The following is a 15,825-nucleotide window of genomic DNA, read 5'->3' as shown; positions in this document are numbered from 1 at the left end:
AAAAAGAGCGCTATTCATTCACTCCCCCACCTACATTTCCCTGCAGGTACTGAGACTCAAACTTGTGTTACAAGTCAGATTCTTTTGCCAGTAGGCCACAACTGCCCAAAGATTCAGTATGTCATGTAAGCTGAGGTCCATAATCTCAGTGTGTGTTGTGCAGTGATATGGTGAACATGTGTTTGACATCATAGCTGTTTTAATCGTGTGTTTGTGAATAACTGGAACGCTGTACTGACCAATCAACTTTCAGAACCATCCATTTTATAATGTATTATTTACTGCAGTATTTTTGAAGCAGCAATTTCTGCATTTGGCTTGTTCTTAGCCAAGTGTTGGCTCCTCTTGAAAGGCTGCTGTGAAGGATATGGTGTTCAGGGATAACATAATGTGTGTGTGTATGTTGGGCCTGCAGTATGCACTTGGAAAAAGCTGATCCTCTTGAGCCATATGAGTAGGCAGTATACACGGCTTGAGCAAACAGCACTAATAAAATTCAGCATTAGCTGCTAAAGCATATTACATTCCCTGACCCTGCAGCCAACTCTCCACAAAAGCACTGCATCTCAAAACATGACTAGTTATACCAATTGCTTTTACAATTTTTATGCACCTCATAATTTTATATGCAAGGTACACACTTGCTTTTCATTTTTAATCAAGATTTAAACCACTTCAAAACGGCATGTTTAATCAGCAAGTCTGTTAAATTTGTTATTACCCTGAAGGAAAATCCAGTTAAAACCAGCATCTGATGGTAGTTTGTTTTGTATGCATTCTGGATGGTTATTTATAGTCATCATTAGTTTGGAAGAAAAACTGGAAGAGACCATCTGAATAACATGTAAATTGTTTTTATGTGCATTTTTTGATATACTGTAAATTGTGACCATGCATGCTGTTATTTTTTTTTTTTCTTTCAGGGTATATAGAGGAGGCCTGCATCGTCCCTTGCCCTTCTGATTGTAAACTCAGTGAATGGTCCAACTGGTCGCGCTGTAGCAAATCCTGTGGCAGTGGGGTCAAAGTTCGCTCAAAATGGCTCAGAGAAAAGCCTTACAATGGAGGAAGACCCTGCCCAAAACTGGACCACCTAAACCAGGTAAACGTCACCCAGAATTATAATTGTTAAATGTTAAAGGGTTAGTTCACCCAAAAAATGGAAATTATTTCATTAAAGGAACACTCCACTTTTTTAAAAAAGAGGCAAATTTTCCAACTTCTCTAGAGTTAAACAGTTGTGTTTGACTGTTTTCAAATCCATTCAGCCGATCTCCGGGTCTGGCGGTAGCACTTTTAGCATAGCTTAGCATAGATCATTGATTCTGATTAGACCATTAGCATCGCACTTAAAAATTACTTTTGATATTTTTCCTATTTAATACTTGATGTACACTTTTGTAGTTACATCGTGAACTAAGACCGACGAATGTTGTGATTTTCTTGGCCAATATGGCTAGGAACTATACTCTCAATCCTGCGTAATAATCAAGAAACTGCTGCCATACCATGGATGCAGCAGCGCAATGATATTACGCAGCACCTGGAAATAGGCTAACTTCTGTCAACCTAACCAATGTGACAACCTGATTGCACAGGGAGCGTGCTGGGGACTATTTTCAGATGCTGCGTAATATTTTCAGATGCTGCGCTGCACCTGAGTATATTTCCTAGCCATATCAGTCTAGAAAAATCACAACTTTGCATTTTCCGTCGGTCTTAGTACACAATGTAACTACAGAAGTGTCAAGTATTAAATAGGAAAGAAAGGTTTGCTGAAATAAAGCTTTATTATATAGTTCACCAAAAACTTATGTTGTTCCAAACTTGTATGAATCCTCTGTTGAACACAAAAGAAGATGATTTAAATAGTGTTGGTAACCAGACAATCCACAACACCCATTGATTTCCATAATATTTTTCCCTACTATGGAAGTCAGTGGGTGCTGTCAACTGTCTGGTTACCAACATTCAGCTTAAGGGAGAGTAAATGGTCACAACATTTTCATTTTTTGGTTGAACTGTCCCTTTAAAATCATTTATCCCGACTCATCACCCATGTTGCTTGGATAGAGCATGTTTTGCAATGCATTTTGGGATTGTAAAATCACACATACAGTGCTGTCTTACAATTTGTCCAAAAGAAGGTATCTCAGCAGACAGGAATGCTGATTAGTCATTCCTTAAGGCTTAGGAGCGCACCTTGGTGGCCTTCAGAGGTAGTTCACTAAGCTTTGGAGTTCAAAAGTTTCCTTCAACTTCTTAAATGTTTGGCTCCATTATACAGTAAAAATCACATGCTTAAGATCCAAAAATAGGCTCATATGTAAATCTCAAATTATTCAGAAATACTTGCTTTTCAGCTAATTTTATTTTACTGAGATTTGCTTGAAAAAGATCACACCACATCAAAGTGTTTTTGAAATCTTTGCTCCAGACAAATTATATTTATATAATTCTTGGATTTTGTTAAATTTATTTGGAATAAACACTCTCCTTTTATTAATAACAGATTATCAGGCTGGTAAAAGGTCATGTCATTTTACATTTTGACAAATTTAAACGTGCAGAGGCAGAAATTACATGTACTTTGTCAATGTGAACTCAAATTTTAACCTATTGATTTTCTTAATAGATATTTCTGGCCTTGCAAATTGTATTTTATGTTGAGTTTAAACAATGCTGTTTCTAAAAAAGAATGATTGATAAGGACCATTCTTAACTGAACATGATGTTTTATGGTGCTTTGGTCTCTAGACGCAGATGTTCTAATGACATTTTTCTCTAACTGTCCAATAATGCTGCTCGGCCACAGGCACAGGTAATAACACTTTCTTCTCTTAATTGAAATTTCATTTTTTAGACTTCACTTTCCAGAGTTGATTTTAAATGTCTATTATGGATTTTATGTTGTTGTGTTTTTTTATTTATAGAGTTCACTTTGGTGTGCTATTGCTATTGCTATAACATTACAGATGGTCCCAGCTTAGAGATATATCTAGCACACTCAAATTAATGTTATTATTCTGAATGTTATTATTCTCAAATTAATATTCTGATGTATTACATTTCTGGTGGGTTATTTATTTATTTATGTATGTATGGTATTTATTTATTAAAATATATTTATTTGATGTATTTAATTTAGATTTTAATTTATTTAATGTGTATTTTAGGGCTGTCAAATGATCACATCCAAAATAAAAGTTTGTGTTTACATAATATATATGTGTGTGTACTGTGTATAATTGTCACATACATGTATATATATATATTTAAGAAATATTTTCATTTATTTCATGTTTATATATAATTTATATTATAAATATTTGAGATATAAATATAAAAAAATCTTAAATATATACATGCATGTGTGTATTTATGCATGTATATTTTTAAGAGTATATACTACATAACAATTATACACAGTACACAAACATTTATTTTGTAAACACAAACTTTTATTTTGAATGCAATTCATCCCGATTAAGCACTAGTTTGTGTGTGTGTGTGTGTTTATTTTTTTATTTTTTTAAATATTTATTTATTGCAATTTGTTGAATTATTAGTCTGGTGTTTTGTTTTATTTTATTTTTATTCATTAATTTATTAATTAATTTATTTTTATTCCTTTTATTGTATTTTTTCTTTATAGAAAACAAAATAAATCACAAAAATCAGGGCTTTAAACTGCTTACAGGCTTTGCAATTATTCATATTAATTTCAATGCATTTACCGTATATAGAATAGAAAATAAAACAGCTCAGATAATATTTAGTTTGACATTGCACTGATCAATTTTTTTTAACACTTTTTTACTCCTTTTTATGAAAAAATCCTGGTGTTAAAATTCTACCTCCATTAGAAAAGTTGGATGTGCATGATTAGTTTAGTAGTATTGATGCTGTTATGAGTGGTCGGTGGGCTCACGTTTCAGGTTTATGAGGTGGTCCCGTGCGTCAGTGACTGCAGTCAGTATATTTGGGTAGCTGAACCCTGGAGCGTGTGGAAAGTAAGTAACGTAGATCTGAAGGAGAACTGTGGCGAGGGCGTGCAGACAAGAAGAGTCAGGTGAGATGCCTTTTCCTCATGTTTATTGTACCGTTACTCCATCCACAATACCCTGACATCGTCCTCTTTTGTGGTCTTGCAGGTGTTTGTTGAACACAGTGGACGGTCCCACTGACGCGGTGGAAGACTATCTGTGTGATCCAGAGGAGATGCCACAGGGCACAAGGGAGAGCCGACTGCCCTGCCCGGAGGATTGTGTGCTGTCCGACTGGAGTGCCTGGACCCCGTGTGACCTGGTCAGGATTATCACTAATCAATTTAAACCACAGGATTACATAAAGCCACTGATTTGATCGCTGTAAAATCTCAGTTCTTCAACCTAAACCTGTTTGTTTCAGTTAGTTCAAGTTCGTTTTTTAAGTTTTTCATCTAATATATACACACTGATCAGGCATAACATTATGACCACCTTCCAAATATTGTTGGTCCTCCTTTTGCTGCCAAAACAGCTCTGACCCGTCGAGGCATGGACTCCACTAGACCCCTGAAGGAGTGCTGTGGTATCTGGCACCAAGATGTTAGCAATGTGGGCCTACAAGAATCGGACTTGTTTGTTTAGCACATCCCACAGATGCTCAAGTGGATTGAGATCTGGGGAATTTGGAGGCCAAGTCAACACCTCAAACTCATTGTGCTCCACAACGATTCTTGAACCATTTTTGCCTTTGTGGCAGGCAGAGGTGTCAAGTAACGAAGTACAAATACTTCGTTACCTTACTTAAGTAGAAATTTTGGGTATCTATACTTTACTGGAGTAATTATTTTTTAGCCTACTTTTTACTTCTACTTCTACAATTTCACGCAATTATCTGTACTTTCTACTCCTTACTTTTTAAAAACAGCATCGTTACTCCTCTTTCAATTCATCTTGTTTAAAAAAAAAAATGCAGATAAATCTCGTCATCCTGATAGTGTGAATTTGATTGTGGTTGGATGAGAAGTGTAAACATATACCATTACAACACCCTATTGGTTACTACGCAATCCATCGAGCTTGCGCATGATTCAAAGCACAAATCACACACGGTGTTGCCAGATTGGGCGGGTTCCAGCGGACGAGCACGCACTTTCAGTCAATCAGCGATCAGCAGGCAGACGTGGTCATTCATGACAGCCAGGTTTTTAGCGCGATAACTCGTCGTAGCTGTATAATCAAGTGATCATTATGCTAAAGTGGCATACATACAGTATATATATACAAGCCGTTTCTACAGTAAGGAGTGGGTCTGTGAACCAACTCTCAAACGTGCATTACACCTGTGACTCGAAGACTCCAGAGTCCATCATAATATACACACTCAGGACATCTCCAACCAGCAACCCCAACAGCTGCTGAAAAAGGTTTAAATCAATGATGAATCTGTTTTGACTGGGCTAAGTGCGTGTTCTATGAACTTCACAAGTGTACTGTAGTTTTGTCAGAGCAAAGCTAAGCGCATTGTTGTTGTTTTTTTTTGGGAGTATCAATGAATTAACGTGACGCATTTTGGCAGTGGTGTGTTATTAATGTGTGAAATGCCTGTTAATTATGTGCTTTTTCTGATCTCTTATATTGGGCGTTGTTTGCACTTAAAGTGGCTTATTCAATAAAATATCATCACATTATTTTGGCAGTTTTGGCGGGGGGCGGGTTTTGGTGAGCTTTGAGCCCTGCACAGGCCTCAATTCTAGGCCCTAGCAAGGCCCGAGTGCGACTGGAGCCAGTGTTTAGCTTCTTTTTTGAATCCTCCTTATGACAAACTGCTGCAGATATTAAAATAGTTCAGCTTTGTTTTTAATGTCCAAGTAGTTATATTTCGTTTAGTTTCTTTATTAAGTTAACTTTTTTGTTTGTTAAATTAAAGTTTTTATTTTATTTTAAAGTAACAAACCAAGCAGTCAGCGGCCGACAGTGAGTATGAGGTGAAAATTGGCCCGAAGCCTGGCCCTAGAGGTGTAAAAAAAAGTCTGGTTCGGGCGGAAATGTAGGGCTCTAAATGGTCGACCCAATCTGGCAACACTGATCACACATGTAGCCTACATTTACATTTCAATAAAGGTTATTGATAACACTACTTATAGGCAACTAGTCATCATGTCTTCCGCTTCAGGAAACACGTTAATGCTCAGCAGTACACATATGGTATATTTTACATTGTACTAAAATGCATTCATTTTCAATGGTTATATATGCGGCTGAAACAGGTAGCCTAGTGCATCCCACATTTTTCAACATTAACATTTTAATATTATATTATTATAACATTATAGTCAATATGGCCTTTAGAAAAAAGTCTTCTTCCCATAGTGTATTCTGGTGCCTTGCATTCCCCAGGTAAGTGCATCCACCTGATGCAAAAGAAAAACAATGATTTATCAGACCAGGCCACCTTCTTCCATTGCTCCATGGTCCAGTTCTGATGCTCAAGTGCCCGCTGTTGGTGCTTTCGGCGGTGGACAGGGGTCAGCATGGGCACCCTGACTGGTTTCGGGCTATGCAGCCCCATATGCAACAAACTGTGATGCTCTGTATTCTGACACCTTTCTATCAGAACCAGCATTAACTTCTTGAGCAATTATAGTTACAGTAGCTTGTCTGTTTGATTGGACCACACGGGCCAGCCTTCAGTCCCCAAAGTGCATCAATGAGCCTTGGCCACCCATGACCCTGTGGCTCACTCACATCCTTAAGCTTGCCCAGTTTTCCTGCTTCTAGCACATAAAATTTGAGGACAAAATGTTCACTCACTACCTAATATATTCTAGTGCCGCGATCATGTTAGCTGTCATAATGTTATGCCTGGTGTGTGTTTGTGTGTACGCATGCGCGCACCAGTCAAAAGTCTGGGAACATTACTATTTTTTATGTTTTTGAAATAAATCTCTTTTGCTCATAAAGTTTGCATTTATTTGTTTCAATAAATGAACAACAATATAGATCAACAATATAGTATGTGTGATATTGTGAAGTATTATTACAATTTAAAATAATAGTTTTCTATTTCAAAAAAGAAATATTTTCTAACAATATAAATCTTCACTATCACATTCTTTAACACATTCTTGCTAAATAAAAGTATTAATTTATTTTCTTTTTTTCTTTTTTTTTAAGAAGAAAAACTGACCCAGTGTAAACTGTTACAAAAGATTTCTATTTTAAATAAATGCTGTTCTTTTTTTTTTTTTTATTCATCAAAGAAAAAAAAGAAAGAAAAAAAAAAAAATATATATATATATATATATATATATATATATATATATATATATATATATATATATATATATATATATATATATATATATATACATATATCACAGGATATAAAAAAAATATTAAGCAGCACAACTGTTTCCAACATTGATAATAAATCATCATATTAGAATGATTTCTGAAGGATCATGAAAGACTGAAATAATGGCTGATGAAAATTCAGCTTTACATCACAAAAATAAATAACATTTTAAAGTATATTCATATTCATATTATTGTAATAATATTTCGCAATATTATGTTTTTCTTTATGTCTGTTCGAATAAATGCAGGCTTGATGAGCTTAAGTCTTCTTTTAAAAACATTAAAAAATAGTAATGTTAAAAAACTTTTGACTGGTACTGTATATATAAAATTTAAATTTCAAATGATTTTAATAATTGAATTTATAAATCTATATATTATTAATCATTTGTGTCCATTTTAAATATCATAAGCATCTGAGTCTAAGTTCATGCCATGATGAAACATAACATCGCTTAAATCTCATCAGAAACATCTGTGCAATACCATTTTTGGGTTATGCCAACAGGGACATATTTTATCCTCAGATTAAATGACCTCAGTGAGAGCCAACAGACACTGAGGCATAAAAAAAATCAAAGCAGGTCATTAAGATGCACTTGTTAGACAGTAAATGAACAGCTTGAGGAGAAATATGAGCGAATTATGAGCTCGCTAAAATGAATGAACTGCAGTGTGTAAAAGACAACCCTGTTTTACCGACCACTTAAAGCCGTGTTCTGGAAGAGGAGATCGGGAGAGGACGGCGTTTGCCCTGCGTCTGCCTAAAGAAGCAGAGGACTGTCCGGTTAGCATGCAGACCGAGCCCTGCCTCCTGAACCGCAACTGCTTTCACTACAGCTACAACATCACCGGTGAGTGTACACAATTGCAAAGAGTTTCCAAACAGCTTTCCCAACTAGGGCTGCATGAATACTAAATGTAATTTTTCTGATAAATATTGTGGGATTTTTGTATCAGTATGGGTTTAAAATATAAGAAATGTTTAATCGTTTTAATTTACAACACCAAATCCAGAAAAGTTGGAACATTTCCAATGTTTTCACTGGCTAATTAAGTGTATTTGATTTTGATGGCTGCAAGACAGAGGCAAAATAAAATTGAAAAGACTAGAATATCCAACTTAAACTCTTTTGAAACAGTCCTTAATTAGCAGGTGGTCTTTGCAAGCAAAGATTGGTCATGACTCACCAATTTGTGACATATTTCATGAAAGTATTGTTAAACAATTCAAATATCACATTTCTCAATGCAAGATTGCAAGGTATTAAGGTCTTTCACCCTCTACCATAAAATATGTAGTATTGTGAAAAGATTCAGAGGATCCAGAGAAATCTCAGTACATGTAGGGCAAGGAAGGAGACTGTGTGTGTCACATTTTAGCCCTCAGATTGCATTGCATGATAAACCATCATGCTACTCTGTTAAATATAGCCACATGGGCTCGGGAGTACTTTAGAAAACTGTTGCCACTTAAAGGGGGGGTGAAATGCTGTTTCATGCATACTGATCTTTTACACTGTTAAAGACTTGGAATCCCATACTAAACATAGACAAAGTTTCAAAAGTTAAGGTGGACGTTTGATGGGAGTATTTCTTTGTCAAAAATACTACTTCCGGTTAGTCATAAGTTTCGGCAAGTTTTTTGAGATCATGCGTCCCCATTGACGTTAGTGGGGGCGGAATTTCCTTGTATGGGCCTTACGGACAATTCTACCGGAAGCGCGTGAGAGAGAGCGACGGAGAGAGCGAAAGCAACAGGCTACGCCCATCAAAGCGCTGGCTTGTAGGATGCTAAACAGGTGATATAACCAGTAGCTACTGACTTACCCACTGATAGGCCGGCGGTCGATCTGTATTAGCACTTTCCTCACGCGACGGGCGAATCACTTTCCTCACAGAGCGACTCACTTTCCTCACGCGGCAGGCGAATCACTTTCCTCACTGAGCGAATCACTTTCCTCACAGAGCGACTCACTTTCCTCACGCGGCGGGCGAATCACTTTCCTCACTGAGCGAATCACTTTCCTCACAGAGCGAATCACTTTCCTCACAGAGCGACTCACTTTCCTCACGCGGCGGGCGAATCACTTTCCTCACTGAGCGAATCACTTTCCTCACAGAGCGACTCACTTTCCTCACGCGGCGGGCGAATCACTTTCCTCAATGAGCGAATCACTTTCCTCACAGAGCGAATCACTTTCCTCACAGAGCGACTCACTTTCCTCACTGCAGCGCGCTGCTGCACACGTCATTATTTAGCTCCGCTCACATGACACGCCCCCACCCGCTCGGCTTTTTTCGGAAAGACTCGGAACAGCGCATCTTTCTTATATAATTATAAAAAAAATAAAGACTTTTCGGAGATATGCAGGATGCAATGCTACTCTATAGGTACTCAAGATTGACATGACACTGACTGAAACTGAGTGTTTCACCCCCCCTTTAACACAATCTGACGCTGCATCAAGAAATGCAACCTGAATCTCTGTTACGCGAGTAGAAAGCGATACATCTGTTCAATGCAGACATGCCGGCGATTTCTCTGGGCCCGAGCTCATCTCTGATGGTCTAAAAGACAGTGGACAAGTGTGCTGTGGTCAGACGAGTAAGGGTGTGAACCTACACTGCTCTCGCACTTCGGTTCCATTACGATTATCATGCCATCGTTTCGTTTAAATTATATATCACGATGCATTGACGATGCACTGCATCCTCATGTATACAATTTTGTCAGTCAGTTATATGAGCTGAACCTTTCATTTCACCTGCTCAAAGAAAACACGCTTCTTAAATGTATCAAACATCAAACTAAAGTCAAGTCTGGGCACAGAAGACAACTGGAGCTTTTAGAATAAATACACAAAAGTAAATACTAAAATCCACTTTAAAGGGATAGTTCACCCAAAAATGGTATCATTTTTTCATCCTCAAGTTGTTCCAAACCTGTATGAATTTATTTCTTCTGCTGAACACAAAAAACAATATTTTGAAGAATGTCAGTAACTAAACAGCTAATAGGCCACATTGACTTCAATAGTATTTTCCCCATATTATGAAAGTCAATGGGGTCCATCAACTGTTTGGTTACCCACATTCTTCAAAATATCTTAATTTGTGTTCAGCAGAAGAAATAAATTCATAGTTTTGGAACAACTTGCGGGTGAATGAATTATGGCGTTTTTTTTATAATTTTTGGGTGAACTATCCCTTTAAGAGGTGGTCTATGCCGCCTTACCGTGTGTTCACACCGCCACTGGCGAGAGCGTCAAAATTCCCTCTGGCCGCCCTGCCAACGACGCTGTAGGAAGCTGCCGCTCTGACGTAGATCAAATGCTTGGTCTTTTTTAAAACTGTGTTTAAAGGGGCCGCAAAGCAAACAAGCATGTTGATGGGCAGACTGACCACAAAAGGGTATAAGTTAACCTCATGAACTCGTTTAAATGTGAAAGTAAGAATTAATTGCATTCCCGCTGAAAAACGAGCATTTTGCCGCCTATAAAATAGTGTTGCGTGCCTTCTTGACAAATTACACATCACTTTGAATGATCACGTCTTAAATGATAGGGAAACCTGCACAGACAGCAATGATCAACTTCTCATAAATTTTGCTTGGGAGCTAATGTGGTCATAACCAAAGTTTACAAGCCTGCGTTCTCTGAATTTCTCTCAAGCGGAGCACTTCTACATTCCAATTGGTTGCCGCTGAACCGTGTCATAGCTCATTACCATGAAGTTGAGCTGATTTCAACTTCGACTTCCAGGCTAGGCCTCTCGCTGCCGGTGTCATGACAAATCCTGTCCCCCTGTGAAATCGTGTCCGCTGGTAGCGGTTTTAAATGCCTGATCAAAAGCTGTTATACATGGTTCTGGACAAGCAATTGTTTAAAAATAAACTATGAATTCATTGCCATACTAGGTACACACAAACGCAAAACATTTATTTTAAATATGTAATTGATTGCTATAATGGAAGCAAAAACATGTTCTGAATTATTTTGACTGATAAACTAAGTACCAATACAAACTCATGACATAGTAATTTACCTATAATGTAAATAATAAAGAATTTTAAAAAAAACCCAGCAATATACAGAACAGGTGCACAAAATAAATAGATTATATACGAGATATGCATCTTATATACTTATATAAGCACTTATAGCTTCAGTTATATACTACTAATGTATGAAACATATGCTTTGTAAGACATTAAAGACTATTTTAACACAATTTAAACAGCAAAAATCAAAACGCGATTGTGTAAGAATTGTAATCAGGCTCTGAACAGATTACCTATTAAAATTTCTTTCAGCCAACAGAATCGCTCTGGGGGTCCTTGCGGACTCGATTTCACAGGGGACAGGATTTGTCATGACACCGGCGATGTGAACGCACAGTTACAGTCAAAACTAAAGTCTACATGCAGCTGGCTGTTGAAACCACATATGCAAATTTTACTCCTCCCAACAATGCTAAAAAATAAACGTATGAGAGCGTGTTATAGGCTATGTCATGTTATAGCCAGATATGACAGCGCTACTGCAGCACTTCATTATCTCTTCATTAAGCCATGGCACTTACTTACTATTGTAAATTAAACCGAATGTAAAGTTGTAAGTGCTCAACAATCAATCGTCCATTAAAAGTAAAGAAACTGAATGATCTCACCAGTGCTGTGTCCTCGCTCACTCATACTGCAGTCTTTGATTTTGAAATGATCTTATGATCAATAAAATGCAGCACATATCGGTTGTTTTTCTCGGTGACGTGAACCCCATTAAATCTGCATATAGAAGATCAGATCAGAAGATCTAAAAGAGCTTTATTGCCAAGTGTGCTTTCACACACAAGGAATTTTTTTTGGTGCTGAAGCTTCCAGTGCACATAAACAATACAAATACAACACAGTAATTAAAAATATGAAGAAAAATATGAACAGTATAAGGTCACGGTTATGTTAGTCAGAAGACAGATTATGAGCATTTACAGTATTTGGGTGGTAAGAATAAATATAAATAATATAAGAAATCACCTGAGTTTAGGAGATATTGCGCTAAAAAGTGGGAATAATTGCACTTACAGGCATTTGCCTTGGGGCGGGGTAAACTGTTCAAGAAGGAAATGGCCTGTGGGAAGAAACTGTTCCTATGCCTAGATGTTCTAGTGGCCAGTGATCAGAGTCGCCGTCCTGATGGTAACAGTTCAAACAAGAGGTGTCCGGGGTGAGTGGAGTCTGTGATGATTTTACCCGCTCTCTTCCTCACTCTGGAAGAGAACAGGTGCTGGAGGGATGGCAGGTGGGCACCAATAATCCTCTCTGCAGTCCGGATGGTACGTTGCAGTCTCCTGATGTCTGATTTGGTAGCTGAACCAAACCAGACAGTGATGGAGGTGCATATAACCGACTCAATGACAGCTGAGTAGAACTGAATCAGCAGGTCCTGTGGCAGGTTGAACTTCCTCAGCTGACGAAGGAAGTACAGTCTCTGCTGAGCCTTTTTCACATTGGAGTCAATGTGATTGTCCCACTTCAGGTCCTGAGAGATGGTAGTTCCCAGGAACCTGAATGACTCCACTGCGTCCACAGTGCTGTTCATGATGGTGAGTGAGGGGAGTGCTGGGCTGTTCCTCCTTAAGTCCACTATCATCTCCACTGTTTTGAGCGCATTCAGCTCAAGGTTGTTATAGTGCGGGAATTAAAGATTTTTTGCGGAGATAAATGTGTGTACCCAAGTGTAAATGATATCGTTTCGATAAATCAGCTTTGATTTACACACAGCGTGTTTTTTCTCCAGGTAGTGTTTACTGGGTTGTTCATCAAAGCTGAAATGTGCCCAAGATATCAGCTTTTAACATAGTTGGAACAATTTTAATTACCCTCACTTGCGTCTTGCCTCCGTCTGCCACTGTAGGCTATGCTACCGGGACAAAGCACGTACATGATAAATGACGTCAGGAAATAATAAGTACATTATAATTGGTTATGGTCTATTACTGAACGATACCGTATCGTCCTCATCTGCATCGCGAGAAACCCCTACAGACAAGACCACGTTTCAGCTTATTTTTTGGACCATCCAGACTTTCATCAGTAACGGGTGCAAAACCAAACATCTGTCATGGTATGGAAATGCTTCAGTGCAAACCATATGGGTGACTTGCATACAGTCATGTGAAAATGTTGAACACCCTATTGAATTCCATGGTTTTCTGTATCAGGACATAATAGAAAAATCATCTAGTGCTTGGCAGGTCTTAAAATTTGGAAAATAAAACCTCAGATGAAACAACACATGATATATTACACTATCATTTTAGCAAAAATATAGTCAAGATGGAAAAGCCATGGGTGATAAAGTAAGCACACCCTATCATTCAGTTGCCTATAGATCCACTTTTAGCAGCAATAACTTGGAAGTAATGATTTTCTGCACGAGTTATCAGTCTCACATCCTTCTGGAGGAATTTGGGTCCTTTCTTTACAACATTGCTTCAGTTTGTTGAGGTGTGTGGGCATTTGTTTATGCACAGCTCTTCGACTGGGCCACCTTCATTCTTTTCTCTTTTTTCAGCCATTCGTTTGTAGATTTGCTGGTGATCTTCGGATCGTTTTCTCACATTTGGTCTCACATGATCTCACATTTGACTCTAGAATACTTTGGTATACAGAGGAGTTCATGGTCCACTCGAAGAATGTGAGGTGCCCAGGTCCTGTGGCTTCAAAACAAGCCAAAAATCATCACCCCTCCAGCAGCATGCTTGTGCTAGCATGCTTTTTGTATAAGGTGTTTGTGCTGATATGCTGTGTTTAGTTTTAGCCAAACGCGACACAGTGCATTATGGCCAAACGTCTCCACTTCGGTCTCGTCTGTCCAAAGAACATTTTTCTAGAAGTTTTGTGGTTTGTTCAGATGCAACTTTGCAAACCTAAGTAGTGCTTTTTTTTCTTTTCTTTTTTTTTAAGAGAGAGAAATGCTTTCTCCTGGCAACCCTTCCAAAAATGCCATACTTTACCCATCTTTATCTAATTATACTGTCATGAACTTTAACATTTAACATGTTAACTGAGGCCTGTTGAGTGTGAGGTGTAGTTATTGGGTTGTGTGCAATTTTTCTAAGCATTCCACAGTCTGATCTTGGGGTCTCATGGGAAGATTGGTGTCTGTTTTGAATGTCTTCCACTTGTGAATAATCCTCCTCACTGTAGAATGATGGACTTCAAATTGTTTGGAAATAACCTTGTAACCCTTCGCAGATTGATGGCAGCAACAATTGCTTGTTGAAGATCATTGCTGATGTCTTTCCGCTTCGGCATTGTGTTAGCACACACCTGAAGGCTCCAGACCAGCAAACTGCCAGAACTTCAGCTTTTATAGAGGTGATCACACTTGCTGGTGATCAATTAATCAAAGGCATTTGATTAACAGTGCCTGACCATGACTTAACCTCTTAATTCCTGTTATCAGTAAGGGTGTCCTAACTTTGTCACTCATGGCTTTTCCATTTTGCCTTTATTTTTACTGAATAAATAATGACACAGTGTGATATGTCATGTGTTGTTGTTCAACTGAGGTTTTATTTTCCAAATTAAGACCTGCCAAGGACCAGATGATTTTTATTTTTATTTTGTCCTGATAAAGAAAACCATGCAATTCAATAGTGTGTTCTAACATTTACACATAGCTGCATGTGTGAAGGTCCCATTGATGTAGAGATGTACAGGTGCTGGTCATATAATTAGAATATCATCAAAAAGTTTGATTTATTTCACTAATTCCATTCAAAAAGTGGAACTTGTATATTATATTCATTGACTACACACAGACTGATATATTTCAAATGTTTATTTCTTTTCATTTTGATGATTATAAATGACAACTAAGGAATATCCCAAATTCAGTATCTCAAGTATCTTAAGTATATTACTTAAGACCAATACATAGAAAGGAGTTTTAGAAATGTTGGCCAACTGAAAAGTATGAGCATGTACAGCACTCAATACTTAGTTGGGGCTCCTTTTGCCTGAATTAATGCAGAAATGTGGCGTGGCATGGAGTCGATCGGTCTGATTTTTAAAAAAAATAGTCCTGCTGAGTTGGGAAATTACAATATTTTTGTCATCCTTGGTGAATTACTTTGTAACATCTGATGTGTGGCATCTGTTGGTGACGGTCGCAATTTTGAATTAATTTATGGTTAATGCACGCTCGAGTAGTCAATTGTTTCTGACAGCGCTGACTAGAGGTTGAAGCAGTCAATCTCTCGACTACTCGACTAATCTATGCAAGCCCTAGTGTGGATCAGCATTTATTGGGAATTGAGCTGCTCACGTTTAAAAACACAGTGCCACACTTCACTCTGAAACACGCAGTGCATGTATTTATTTCTTTGAATCACAGCCTTTTGTTACGTTAATCTCACTAAGGGAGTTTGTTTATTTTGCTTAATCATTCAGCCCTATTCCCAACATATCCCT

At 37.8% G+C, this 15,825-nt stretch overlaps 1 protein-coding gene across 1 annotated transcript in view; it reads left to right on the top strand.

Annotated features, from left to right (window-relative positions):
• thsd7ab (thrombospondin, type I, domain containing 7Ab) overlaps positions 1-15,825 on the top strand; it is a 177,804-nt gene that overhangs the window by 143,332 nt on the left and 18,647 nt on the right. The window contains exons 15-18 of the mRNA XM_067447927.1: positions 924-1,108; positions 3,939-4,072; positions 4,155-4,308; positions 8,059-8,200. Of these exons, the coding sequence (XP_067304028.1) occupies positions 924-1,108; positions 3,939-4,072; positions 4,155-4,308; positions 8,059-8,200 (615 nt within the window). The remainder of the gene's footprint in view (positions 1-923; positions 1,109-3,938; positions 4,073-4,154; positions 4,309-8,058; positions 8,201-15,825) is intronic.

This window comes from Pseudorasbora parva, chromosome 7 (assembly GCF_024679245.1).
Source record: "Pseudorasbora parva isolate DD20220531a chromosome 7, ASM2467924v1, whole genome shotgun sequence".
Lineage (NCBI taxonomy): Eukaryota > Metazoa > Chordata > Actinopteri > Cypriniformes > Gobionidae > Pseudorasbora > Pseudorasbora parva.
The sequence above is the reverse complement of the archived record's forward strand: the minus strand, read 5'-3'. Positions and strand labels throughout refer to the sequence as shown.